Source organism: Budorcas taxicolor, chromosome 7 (genome assembly GCF_023091745.1).
Source record: "Budorcas taxicolor isolate Tak-1 chromosome 7, Takin1.1, whole genome shotgun sequence".
NCBI classification, from domain to species: domain Eukaryota; kingdom Metazoa; phylum Chordata; class Mammalia; order Artiodactyla; family Bovidae; genus Budorcas; species Budorcas taxicolor.
In genome coordinates, this window is record NC_068916.1 from 37293897 (window position 1) to 37307611 (window position 13715).

Consider the following 13715-nt stretch of genomic DNA (forward strand, 5'->3'; position numbering starts at 1 on the left):
TGCTCAAAAAATTAAGTGCTCTGTAAATATTAGTTGCTGTTATTATCTGTCGGTTGTTGTTCCTAATTTAGTCCTATTATTTCATTTAGATGGATACTTTGGAACCTGTGGGTGATGAATTTAGCGGAATGGCCAGATGCCCTTACGATGCCAAACATGCCAATATTGCACTGTTTGCAGGTAAATGACCTGATTTCCTGATTTCTCCTCATTGCCTTTGTTTTCGTGGGCTCAGCCTGTGGCCCTGCAGGATTTGCAGAGTCACAGTTGTACTTTGATTCTCTGGTGACTACTGTAACTAAGAATGCCTTTTCCATTGGAAATCATATGGAAATTGTACTTTTGTTTTTTTGTTGTTGTTCGGTCACTCAGTTGTGTCTGACTCTTTGCGAACCTATGGACTGCAACACACCAGGCTTCCCTGTCCTTCACTATCTCCTGGAGTTTGCTCAAACTCATGTCCATTGAGTCAGTGATGCCATCCAACCATCTCATCCTCTGTCATCCCCTTTTCCTCCTGCCTTCAATCTTTCCCAGCATCGGGGTCATTTCCAATGAGTTGGCTCTTCACATCAAGTGGGAAAGTAATAGAGCTTCAGCTTGAGCATCAGTCCTTCCAATGAATATTCAGGGTAGATTCCTTTAGGATTGACTGGTTTGATCTCCTTGCTTTTTTTTTTTTCTCCTCTCCTCACTTCTTAGACAAGTCTTTGCCATGCTTACCCATGCTTCTCTGCCTTCAGAAAGAGTAACAACTTTGCACTGAATATGCGGCATACTGGTTAGGGTGTGTCTGGGCTGAAGTAACAGAAAATCCCACCTCTAACCCCCAGTGTGAACTGAGTATTTAAGGTGGGGTAGACTTTGGGGTTGCTTTGATTCAACAACTCATTCATCTCATCCAGGACGTAGGTCCTTTTCATTTCTCTGTTCAGTTTTCTTTCTTTCTCTGAGGGAGACTGGCTGTTCTCACAGTCATAGGATGGCTGTTGGGTCTCAATTAGGGCTACATGTCCTTTCATCTGGGCTTCTCAGGTGGAACTAGTGGTAAAGAACTCACATGCCGTGGGTTTGATCCCTGGGTTTTGAAGGTTCCCCTGGAGGAGGGCATGGCAACTGACTCCAGTATTCTAGCCTGGAGAATCCCCTGGACAGAGGAGCCTGGCAGGCTACAGTCCATAAGGTTGCATAGAGTCGGACGTGACTGAAGCAACTTAGCACATACACACATCCCCTTGTCTACATGTAGAAGGGAGAAGGAAAGAGACAAAAGGAAGCTTCTGTAAGCTCTCTCGGTTACCAGCACATCTTCTCAAATATCATGACCTCATGAGCTTACATGCCTGTCTCTGATAGAACTATAGTGGCCGAAGGGATGATGCTGATGATCAAAGGTTGACCAACATTCCCCATTGCTGCTCCTTCCTTCCATTGCAAAGGATATAGAATGAAAGCAAATAAGCCATGACTTTCAGATGGGGGTTTTTGTGTATGTGTGTGGGTGTTTTATTGATAATTAGAAATTTATTTAGGAATTCATTGCCAGCTGTTCTCATTGAGGTGGGTGTAGGGAGAAGTATTGGTATAGGAGCTCCTCCAAAGGTAGAGCATTCCTAGCAAGCAGCCTTGTAAGAAACACAAAGTCAGGTAAACCTACTTCTAAGCATGGGTAGGGACAAGGCCACTGGAAAGAGTGCTTGAGGATTATATTCTTAAGTACCTAACTTCTACTGCAGCACTTTTCTGACACGTGGAACCCGCATTAGGAATAGAGCAATGGAGGTTGGGGACTGCAGTGGAGAATGTAAATTTAATAAGGAAAAAGAGGCAGCCCAAGGTAGAAAGAGGAGAATGAGCAGAGTGCTTTCCGAGGCCACCAACCTTCCAAGAGCAAGCCCCATGAAACCATCTTGTGGCTGCCACTCCTCCTCCCCAGAAGGTGTATCTGAATCCATGTTCACTGAAATGCTTGAAAGCTCTTAAAACTTCCACCATTATAAACAGAGGATACTTGTTGCCCCTGAATAGTTGTCGTATTACCAAGAGTGACAAAATAGTACTCTATTTTACGAGTAAAAGTTCTGGCAAGATATCCAGTTTAAAATGTAAGACAAAGAGTATGGAGGAGTGTTCAATAGCAGTAACCACACACACACACCCCACTGTCCTCTCCTCAGGTATATCCATATGATCCAGAACTATGATTCTGTAAGAAAAATTGTGATTTTTGCAAACTCATGTGTATCAATAGAAAGGTTTGCCATCTGCAGCCAAAATCTAACCCAGAAGGTCAACACGTACAGATACATGACTGTCAGTAATGTAGATATGAAGATAGCTCTATCTGAAACAGCAAATACCAGTTAAGACCAAAGAAAGTGAAAGTGAAAGAAAGTGAAGTCGCTCAGTGGTGTCCGACTCTTTGCGATCCCATGGACTGTAGTCTACCAGGCTTCTCTGTCCATGGGATTTTCCAGGCAAGAGTACTGGAGTGGGGTGCCATTGCCTTCTCCAGGGGATCTTCCTGACCCAGGGATTGAACCCAGGTCTCTGGCACTGCAGGCAGACGCTTTACCCTCTGAGCCACCAGGCACCAAAAGTAGACCGCAAAGACTTTGCTTTGGTATGTTTATTTAAAACAGAACCATATGCTTATTCCACGAGGGCTAGAGCTTAAAGAGAACTGTGATGTATATAAGCCACTTCTGAAGATGCTCTGGGAACCACAATTAATGAAGACAGGTAACCCATTAAAGCTGAGCCAAGGAAGCTATTTTTTATATTGAATATAATTATTGTTTCCATTTCATCTACACAGATTTTACTATTCCAGAAGAGCCCATTTGATTATCTGTGTAAAGAATGCTTGCTAATCCAGGAAAAGAACCACAGATTTTAAGGATTCGTCTTTAATCATCTTGTCTCTCTTTTGCCTTGGATGTATCCTCAAGCAGAAGTCCCAAAGAGCATGAATTCTTAAAGAAAAGTCCAGTTTGAACTCAGCATCATCCCTTCCCCCTCTTTATTTTGGCTTTTTGTATATCAGAATGTTCTCAGTTTGAGACTTTGGAAATACTGAAACAAGTATCTCTTAAATGGAAAGCTAGATCAGTAGAACTTAGTGGCTCTCCTGATTGAGGTAAAGAGGAGCAGAGACTCAAAAAGGATACATATACCAATCTTCTTTTTTTTTCTTTTTTTTAATCGGAGTATGATTACATGTAGCAATTTTAGTCAGCTCTTTTTTGCTTACAAATCCTCTTTCTTCAACGTCCCTCACTTGCTTAGGCTGTGGACTTTCTTACTTCTGCTTATACTTAAATTTTTCTGGTGATACAATCAGCCTCTATCTTTCCCGGGGCTCCTACCTAATCCAGTTTACCATGGTATGGTGGTGGCAGGAGTGTCCAAGCGGCCTTGGCCTTGAGATTTCAGTCAAGGTCCATCTAATGGAGTGAAGCAAACAACATTTTTCATTTACCCTGTTCCCTAAGCTGCTGCTGCTTAGAAATTGCCATGCAATTTAAAAATGAAAAATGTTTCATCTCTTGTGATCCCAATTTAAAATGGTTAGGAATGTGGGTCAAGTATTTTCCTAGCGACTCTTGGATTTGTCCCAGTTGTCCTATCTTATTTGTCTGATATAGGAAAGCCAGGTGGGGATGTCTCTATTATTCCCCCATGCCCACCATCTTGCTCCAACCCTATTCTCCTCTCCTCTTTCTCTTCAAAGATGGAAAACTATACTCTGCTACAGTCACAGACTTCCTTGCCATTGATGCAGTCATCTACCGGAGTCTTGGAGACAGCCCAACCCTACGGACCGTCAAGCATGATTCAAAATGGTTAAAAGGTGAACAAACAATTAAAAAAAGAAAGGAGGTGTGGTGGGGGAGATATATATCTTGAAGGAGATTTAGCGTCTGAATGGTCCAGATTGTAGTTTCACTTTAGTAATGGCTTCTCACGGACAGGAAGGTGGAAATTGCATCTCTTGCCCCGGGTTGATTTATTACCTCCCCTTTTCACTTCCCATGAGTTTCTGGAGTATTATCAAAACTACCAACACCACTATAATAGAATACATCACATTCATCTCTCCTGCTTCAAGCTCTCATTTCAAAGTCCCACATGAAACCAACTAAACAAAACACTTCATTCATAGAAGGGAACGGGGAATTCGAGGTGGTGGGGGACAGGAAAAAAGCAGTTCACAACCCGAATGAGTCAAGGTTGACAAGGCACTGTGTACAAAATCTATTCTGTAATATGAGCCTTGTATTATAGAAAATAAAATTACAGAGATATGCAACACTCATTTATTCTTCATTGTCCATTGCAACTGCTTCTGCAAGATTAAATCTGTAGGCTTAAATGCTTTGGGAAATCATTAAGCACGTGCATGTGTAAAGTCACTAGAAACGGTTAGTGTTAACCAAATGTCTAATGGCCCTACGATTTTATTTCATAACATGTCTTTGGTTGCAACTGACTACAGTCCTTTTAACTCTGTGTGACACGCCCCCAATTAAAGTGCCCATTTGTCCACAGAACCGTATTTTGTCCAAGCGGTAGATTATGGAGACTACATCTACTTCTTCTTCAGGGAAATAGCGGTGGAGTACAACAGCATGGGAAAGGTAAGAGGGGAGGATGTCTTAATATGGGGCCAATGTGGTTATGAATGGCTTTGAAATAAAACCATAAATCTAAGGACAAGGTTATCATTTTGAGAAGACCCAGCAAAGACTGGTGGAAGTGAAACATTTTGCTTCCTTGAACCCCTATATGCTTTTTCTGATTAGTAACAGAATACAGGGAAACCTCTTAAATACATTGAAGACTTAATGAACAGATGAGTTTCAAGTATCTTAAGAAAGATGTGGTTTCCAGGTCTACTCATCAAGTTTGTTTTTGTTTTGATTTGTTTTAAACTGAGCTGCTCTACAGAGAGAAAGTAACTATTCAATACCTATAAGCAAACCCAGGGTCTTGACTGTATTCATTGCAAAAAGCAATAGAAGACTTAGGAGATGTCTATTTCGATTGTTTTTATCAGAGAGTGGATCAAGACCACTGAGTTGGAGGGCACAAATTCAATACCAGGGTGGCTTGCACAGTTAGAGGAATTCAGAGCATGAGAGGCAGAGCCCAGAGGCAGCCAGGGAGGATGGCAGAGATGGCGCACACAAAGTACGCTTTTGTTTGAGGAAATAAAAAGCTAAGCAGTCTGTATGGAAATGAGTGTATGTGCCTGGGAGCTGATCCCCTGAAGGATTTATAGTTCTGTATTAAATGCCACAGCCTTATCTTTCAAAACATGCTGTTCCAATGCTGAGATTTTCCCTTTTTTTTTTTTTTTTTTTGCCACTGATTTAGAAACACAGGATTAAATGAAGCATCTTGTTGTTCTGTTTTTATTTTTCTAAGAAAGGTAAATTCTACCAAGATCTCCATGAAGAGTAAGTGCATTTCATCTTCTCCGTGTTTTCCCTCTGCAGGTAGTTTTCCCAAGGGTGGCTCAGGTTTGTAAGAATGACATGGGAGGGTCTCAGAGAGTGCTGGAGAAGCAGTGGACGTCTTTCCTGAAGGCTCGCCTCAATTGCTCCGTCCCCGGGGACTCCCATTTTTATTTCAACATCCTGCAGGCAGTTACCGACGTGATTCGTATTCATGGCCGTGATGTTGTCCTGGCAACCTTCTCCACACCTTATAACAGGTAACCATGCCCTGGCAGTGCGGACTTCATCGGTCCTTCCCGGCTTCCTTTTCCCAAGGGGTTCTTGTCTAATACACAAGATTTGCAACCGATGGAAACACTGCCATTCGCTATTTGTAACTAACAAGCACTTAACACTCAGTTTTCATCCACAAATGAACAGTCAGTATAAGTGCTGTTAGAGGATTTTGGAGAAAGTAATGAGATAAATTATTCCAATATCTTTTCAGATGTCTGGGATAGAAATACTATTCATGTGTTATTTCTCGATCCCTCTAGTTATCTTGAAAAGTGAATACCGTTGCCTTCTTTTTACACTTGAGGAAATTGAGTTCAATTATACTCTCTGATCCAGGTAGTCCACAGATAGAAGCAGCAGCTTTGGCATTCCAGAATGTTCCTCTTTTCTAGGTCACCTAACATTTTATTTGACTTTTAATACTTCTATGACTAGATCAGTAATTTTTGAAAAATACTAGATATGTATTAAAATGCTACAGGGTGAAATTTAGGAAGCAAATGAGTCCATCTTGCATCCCACCTGGCTATCATCTTGTCAGAGGAACCAGAATCCCAACCACAGCACCATTGTCTGATTCTGGGGGGGTTTATTGAGGATTTAGGTTTCCCTAGTGGTTCAGTACTAAAGAATCCACCACAATGCAAGAGATGCAGGTTTGACCCCTGGGCCTGGAAGATCCCCTGGAGAAAGAAATGGCAACCCACTCCAGTATTCTTCCCTGGGAAATCTCATGGACAGAGGACCCTAGTGGCCTACAGTCCATGGGGTCACAAGAGTTGGACATGACTGAGCGACACCACCACCACCTCCATTGAGGATTTACAAGTCATCAAACATTGTACTGAGAAATACTGAGTCTCAGCCCATTCATTCCTATTTTTGTATTTATTTAAGCTAAGACACTGAGCTATTAAATGACACACTAAAAACTGTCCCTGGAGCAGTGGACACATGTGGAGACTAAAGAATAGAGGAAGAGGGACACTATGTTCCCTGGTACTCGGCTCTGCCAGACCTCGGAGTCCTAGCACCGTCCTGTGGAAATGATCCCCGCTCTGGCCGCGGCCAAGAAACTGAAGTGCACGTACTAAACTGTGTACAATTCTGCCTGTTCTCTCTGATCTTCTGCTAGGAATACACTGTCTTGTTTTGGATTATACTTTTTACGAAGACTTTGAAGAACCTGATGAAAGGCTAGATGACAGGAACAGACCTGATGAGACTGGAGGACAACAGTTAGGAAAAAATGCCTAAGAACTGGGTCAAGTCTAAACAGAGCAAGCTGAAAGATGAAATGACGTTCCTCAGTTATACAGAGGGCAAGAGTCAAGAGTCCCCCACTGAAGACATAAGAAAACATAAACCTATATTGCAGCAAGTATTTAGTTAGGTTTAAGTAAGTTGTGACCATCCGAAGGAATTTTTAGACTTGAGAATAGGAAAGATGTAAAACTTCAGGCCTTGACTGCTTGTACTTTGGAACCCATGTATCTAGCAGTGTTGAAAAAGAAGACTGTTCTGGAACATAGGAATGTAAGTGCCAGTGGAATTTCAGAGCACATTTCTAGTTTTTTTTTAATGTTTTTTGAGAAAATGAGTTACTTTGTGATTACAACAAAGTAGGAGAGTCCAAGAGTACTGGAGTGGGGTGCCATTGCCTTCTCCGAAATATTACACATACTCCATTTAAAGAATTTTCTTTAAAGGTCCCTAGGAGACATTCAATAAGTGCATACTAATGCAGTCTCAGAAACTATATTTGGTCAGTGAGATCAGAAAATGGCAAAAGTATGCAGACCAGTCATCTACAAATGACAGTCCCTCTCTGATTACTCCCTCTGGTTTCATCCCTTTCCACCCCATTCTCCACACATTCCCACTCCATGTCAGGCTGTCTCAAATCCTTTAGGGGCTCCTCTTGCCCTGAAGATAAAGCCCAGCTTCCTTGTTGGCATGGCATGGAAGCCCATCGTGGTCAGGTGTCAGCTCCTCCTCCGGTGCAGAGGGTTGACTGAACCGCTCATGCCCTGCTGTCTTGCCCAGTCTGCTCCCCCAACCTATCTGCTTGCCCACTGAGCCCCTGGGCATGCTCCAAGGCTCAGTTCCAATCACATCCCCTGGAACTCTGCACGTGCCTTTCATATATACTGCCTTTACCAGATGGTCTTGGAAAAGTTGTTGTTGTTATTATTATCACTGCTGTTGTTGCTTGCCGCCACACCGAATTATCAATCAGCTGAGAGCATGATTTGTTATTTACTGAGCATTCACGGCTTGAGATTGGGGATTCCATAAATATATGTTGAATGAACAGAAGATGGGAATAAAGGGAGGGGATAAAGTAGGGAAGAAAAAAGAAAGGATTTTACACATGTTTCTAACATTAGGAAGATTACAAACCCTATGGTATCTTTAGCAATTATGAAGTGCCTCATAAAATACTTCAAAATTTATCCTATTTTTCTTAATATTTAAAGTAAATGTGTACACCTCTTACTTTTAGGAGAGCAAGATGTGAAAAGAGTCTTACAAAATTAAATAATATTAGGGGCGCTGAAGTTTCAAAACAAATGGAGATCACTGTCTTATTATAGACTTAATATTGTGAATAGTACATACACACACACACGCTACATACTTTAAAATTCATCCTGCCACTGTTTTAAATAAGCTTTCTAATCCTCCCCCATTTCTCACTTTCTTAGTAATAATTCAGTAATTATTTTGTGAAATTAAAGATGGCATAAAATTCTCCTAATCATACATGGAGTATTTTCCATATCCTTTTGACATGTGCAAAATCTGGGCCAAATCATTCTCTCTGCCCTGTATGACGCTGATGCTGCCAAGCACCTGTGTCTTGCCCTGGGTGCTTCTGTGTGCAGTGACCCACTATCTCAAAGCCTGATTCAGACTGTTGGCCAGCCAGTGCCTGAAATTTATTTGATCAAAATCAAGGAACAACCATAGAAACAAACACAGGTTCAAGTAGTGTACCTAGATGAATGAATAATTCATGTCTTCTCACCATTGATGAAAAACAACCCCAAAGTCCTTCCAGGAGCGCCAGGCAAGAACATAATTATAGATAGGGATTACTGGTGTTATTATTATTTAGCACTTAATCGGGCATTTTATTTGCAAAGCATTGGTGCTTTAGAGATTTAAACTGTTTAGTCTTATGCAAATAAACAGGAAGTAAAATTTGCAGTGTACAGTGACTAACATAAAACATGTTTGGGTTCCTCACACATTCATTATCACTACTGACGTGCTTGACTTGAGGAGCCAGATTCAGAGAAGGAATCTGTGGACAGCAGGGACACTCTCACTTCAAACTTTTACGAATATCGGAGATGCAGAGTGTTGTCCAAACATTTTGTCTTTGGTTTAGAGTCTGGTAATTAATTTCAGGGAATTCATGAAACTTGAAAATCACCAGGTCAGCCATTCCTCCTCTATAAACAAAAGCAGTGCCAGACACAAGACCAAAACAAGGGGTTTTTTTCCCTATGATTTTGCTTTAACTAGCCCTTTCTTTAAGACCAGTGAGGCAGATTTGATTCACTGAAACATTCTTATACACTAGGATCCCTTACATTTAGAGTGTTCAGAGTATGAACATTAAATTTCAACTGCCAGTACTAGGGAAGCTTCTTTGGTATTGTTTTCCAAACTGCATGCGGAACTGTTGCGTAAGTAACACTTTGTATGAAATGTCCCATCGCAGCATCCCTGGGTCTGCAGTGTGTGCCTATGACATGCATGACATTGCCAATGTCTTTACTGGGAGATTCAAAGAACAGAAGTCTCCAGATTCCACATGGACGCCAGTTCCTGATGAACGCGTGCCTAAGCCCAGGTATGTGCCCATGTTTATCAGGCTCTTTTAAAAATCCAGAAGTGGTGCACTTAGCTCCCATGATAATGAGTATCTTGGGCTTCCCAGGTGACTCTAGTGGTAAAGAACCCGCCTGCAAATGCAGGAGATGTAAGAGACGTGGGTTCAATCCCTGGGTTGGGAAGAGCCCCTGGAAGAGGGTATGGCAACTCACTCCAGTATTCTTGCCTGGAGAATCCCATGGACAAAGGAGCCTGGAGGGCTGCAGTCCACAGGGCCTGCAAAGAGTCAGACACAACTGAAGCAACTCAGCACACACGCAATGAGCATCTTATCAACTGCACACCAGGGCCTTCCATGCTGGCAGATACAAATGCCAACACAACAGAAAGGACTGTGAGGCCATTTACCTTCATTCCCTTAAGCAAAACGCCAGATTACCCACGTTATATTCAAAACAGGGACTCTCTAGTCTTTCACTTCGACTATGTATCTGTGGATTATCCACTGTAATTCTTGGATGACAGGAGACATCTGCCCCGGCAGCCCCAGTAGGCGATAGCTGAGGAAACTGAGGCCCAGAGAGGTGCAGAGGGTGTTGTGCAAGTTTCTGGGGAGATGACTTCCACCACTCCTCCCTGCTTCCCTTCAGTTTCACGGAGACCATGTCTTCCAGCCTTAATAAAATGTAAAATATAAACGGTGTTGGGTGGATTCTGTGACTAGACTGGATCAGAGCTAATCCCGAGCTAAGGGCAGGTAGGGATCAGCAGGAGCAGTGGGCCGTTATTAGGATGTCTCTGGTCTGAGGGTTCTAGTCTGTTTGGGGTCTGGATATGCTGTGGATTCCCTCATCCTCAAAACATGCCCCAAAAGTGCTTTCATGGGGAACCTATTGTCCAGAGACTATCTAGAGACTTTTGGTCCTGTGTAATTTCCGTCAAATCTGCACACTAAACCATGTCCACCTGATATGAACAGCCAACTCACTGGAAAAGGCCATGATGCTGGGAAATATTGAGAGCAGGAGGAGGGGCAACAGAGGATGGGATGGTTGGATGGCATCACTGACTCAACAGATGTGAGTTTGAGCAAACTCCAGGAGATGGCGAAGGATGGAGAAGCCTAGCATGCTGCAGTCCATGGGGTCGCAAAGAGTCGGACACAACTGAGTGACTGAACAACAAACCAGTTCATTCATTTCTCTAACTGGGATGGGATGAAACCCTCTCCCAGCCCTGTGCCTGCCCTCTTTATGTTCCACATGCGGCATACCTCCCTTTGTTGTTCACTCAGTCATGTCTGACTCCTACAGCATTTGAAACCCACATTATGAATATACAGAAACATCCCTGTGTGTTCGCTTCCTCCACTTAATCTGTGGAAGGAAACCCAATGTCTTTTAAACATTTTTGATTTCCAGCTCTTTCCTCCAATATCCAATTCCATCCCCTCAAAAATACCTAACCCAATTCACTGAATTGAATGACCTTAGATGATATGAATCACTGTACCCGGGCAGACACCCCTATGATCCATCCTTTTTCATCCCCTGAACCATCTGGCATGTGCCTTCTCTGTTACTAAAGGAGAACAGGCTAATTGTAAAAAACATTCCCTGGCAACCTCAGGTGAATTCTCAAAGGCTCTAAGTCAGGTGGATTCTCTAAAGGAGTGTTGACTACCTTCCAGGCAAGCAGGACGCATACTTTAAGTGGCCTTCCACTGGTCATGACTCCATGTGCTGGCCTGTCTCTCTTACAGACAGCAGGATGCTCTCCCTGGCTGGCTGGGTTAGTGCCGTGAAAGCATGTGCCCAGGGCTAGGTCCTGCCACTGTTGTCAGGGCCCACTTTCCCCTCCTGCGCCAGAGGGGAGGCCAGGAGTCTGGACAAGACTGGTGCTAGAGTCTCCCTGATCTGACTTTGCTGAGATGTCCCTTGACTCCTGAAACCATGTCATTTCTTCTAGAAACCAATCTTCAGTGTCACTGTTCAGCGTGTTTTAAAATGACTTTTCAGACAAGAATTTCAGTATAACTGGCTTTTCACGCCTACCCAAATCAAATGAAAGCAATAAAAAACAAAAGGTTCCCTGACCTCCTGGTAATGAGACAGGGTTACACTGAGTCTAGCAGGTAGGTTCAGTGGTAAAGAATCCACCTGCCAAGCAGAAGAGGCAGGTTCAGTCCCTGGGTTGGGAAGATCCCCTGGAGAAGGAAATGGCAACCCACTCCAATAATCTTGTCTGAGAAATCCCATGGACAGAGCCTGGTGGGCTACAGTCCGTGGGGTCGCAAAAGAGACGGACATGGCTAGTAACTAAACCACCACCACAAAGTGGGTTACATAAGGCCAGCAACTTTCTGAACACCTTTGTTTGCTATATTTGTGAAAAAGTCAGCCCAGTTGTCTCCTTCTGTGAAACAAATGCCTCCAGAACTCCTAGCAGGGTTTTAAGACAGGCAGAGCAGTCCCAAGGACGTGCAAACGTCTCACTTGTTTCAAAACTCTCACTTGTTTTGAGCTCCATCACTGTCTGTGGAGTTTGTTTGTGTTTCTGGCGGGGAAACCCGGCTGCTCTCAGCCAAGGCTGAACCGTCCTGGCTCAGGCTTCTCTATGGCGCACGGAGGCGGCCCCGAGGCAATCTAAGCATATTTTTGGGTGGCATTATGCATTGTTCAGCTTCCTATCCTCAGCCTCCAATCTATTCTCCCTCATGCAGGTTGCACAGAGAAGCAGTTCATTCCAAGAATTTGCCATAAAGCATGACAGAAGCTCCCTCCCTTTGTTTCTTTGTAGGCCAGGCTGCTGTGCCGGCTCCACCTCCTTAGAAAAATACACCACCTCCAATGAATTTCCTGACGACACCTTGAATTTCATCAAAACGCACCCGCTCATGGATGAGGCCGTGCCGTCCGTCATCAACAGGCCGTGGTTCCTGAGGACGATGGTCAGGTGGGTGTCAGGCAAACCGCATCCTTAATGGATTTCCCCTGTTGCCACCCGTGATCATTGGACCTGTCATCGGTGGATCATGATTTGAAGTGCCATGAACCCCTTCTGTCATCCTGGCCTGGGTTCAGTTCTGAAGTCCTGGGTGGTTGGGTGGATGCCACCAAACCCCCATAACCACATTCCCAGTGAAAACACAGTTCAGAGAGTTTCAGGCTACCTGGACCCAGAGCAGCAATTAGAGGAAGCAAACATGTCTCCTTTGCCTTAGCTGATTAATTCCAGGTGTGTTCACGTAGAGGCGCGTGAAGACAGTCAGTCAGTGGATGTACACACCTGTTTGTTGTGGTTGCAAAACATGGTGCAGATTCCATCTGAGGACTGTCTCTGAATTGTTAGCTGTCACAACAGGCCTCCCTGACAGCTCAAACAGTAAAGAATCTGTCTACAAGGCAGGAGACCTGGGTTCAATCCCTGGGTCAGGAAGACCCCCTGGAGGAGGGCATGGCAACCCACTCCAGTATTCTTTCCTGGAGAATCCCATGGACAAAGGAGCCTGGCAGGCTACAGTCCATGGGGTCGCAAAGAGTCAGACACCACTGAAGCGACTTTGCACGCACAAAGTACTATAATGGTTCTTGCCCGTAAGATGGAAACCATGGTACATAACTTGCAGAAGAGTCCGTTTTCCATTTCCTGCCACACTGCTTAAAGAGAACAGGGTATCCATGGACTGCTGAACTGCTATGGGGTTTTAGAGAAGGAAGATGCCGTGTAGGACTTACCTAAGAGGATGATAAGGACTAACGCTCTTTACCTTTGGCTTTACATGAATTTTGTTTGGCTTCTATATCCTTTTATTTATTAACAGTACCATTCGCACTCTACCCCTTCCCCACATCCTTCAGAATTCTCAACCCCTCTGTACACAATCCAAAATCTTCCCAACCTGACGTTTTGTTGACAAGTCTTGGCACCTCAGAGGAAGAGTGTGGGAAAATGGTAGCCAGCGCTTTTCTTTTCAGTATTCAGTGAAGCGTTAGTGGTTAGTGTGAAATATTAAATGAGTTCACTTATTTCTTCCCCTCTTCATAGGAGACATCAGTCTCCCCTTGTTGCTTATGGAAGGGATAATTGCTGAGTGGTTTCAGATGGTATGGCTACGTATTTATTATGTAA

At 43.6% G+C, this 13715-nt stretch overlaps 1 protein-coding gene across 3 annotated transcripts in view; it reads left to right on the forward strand.

Moving 5' to 3' along the window:
• The window catches only part of SEMA6A (semaphorin 6A), a 130891-nt gene that overhangs the window by 80659 nt on the left and 36517 nt on the right, over positions 1 to 13715 (forward strand). For all 3 annotated transcript variants that reach the window (XM_052642561.1, XM_052642562.1, XM_052642563.1), the window contains exons 7-12: positions 90 to 180; positions 3734 to 3853; positions 4552 to 4640; positions 5502 to 5719; positions 9472 to 9603; positions 12384 to 12539. In XM_052642561.1, the coding sequence (XP_052498521.1) occupies positions 90 to 180; positions 3734 to 3853; positions 4552 to 4640; positions 5502 to 5719; positions 9472 to 9603; positions 12384 to 12539 (806 nt within the window). The remainder of the gene's footprint in view (positions 1 to 89; positions 181 to 3733; positions 3854 to 4551; positions 4641 to 5501; positions 5720 to 9471; positions 9604 to 12383; positions 12540 to 13715) is intronic.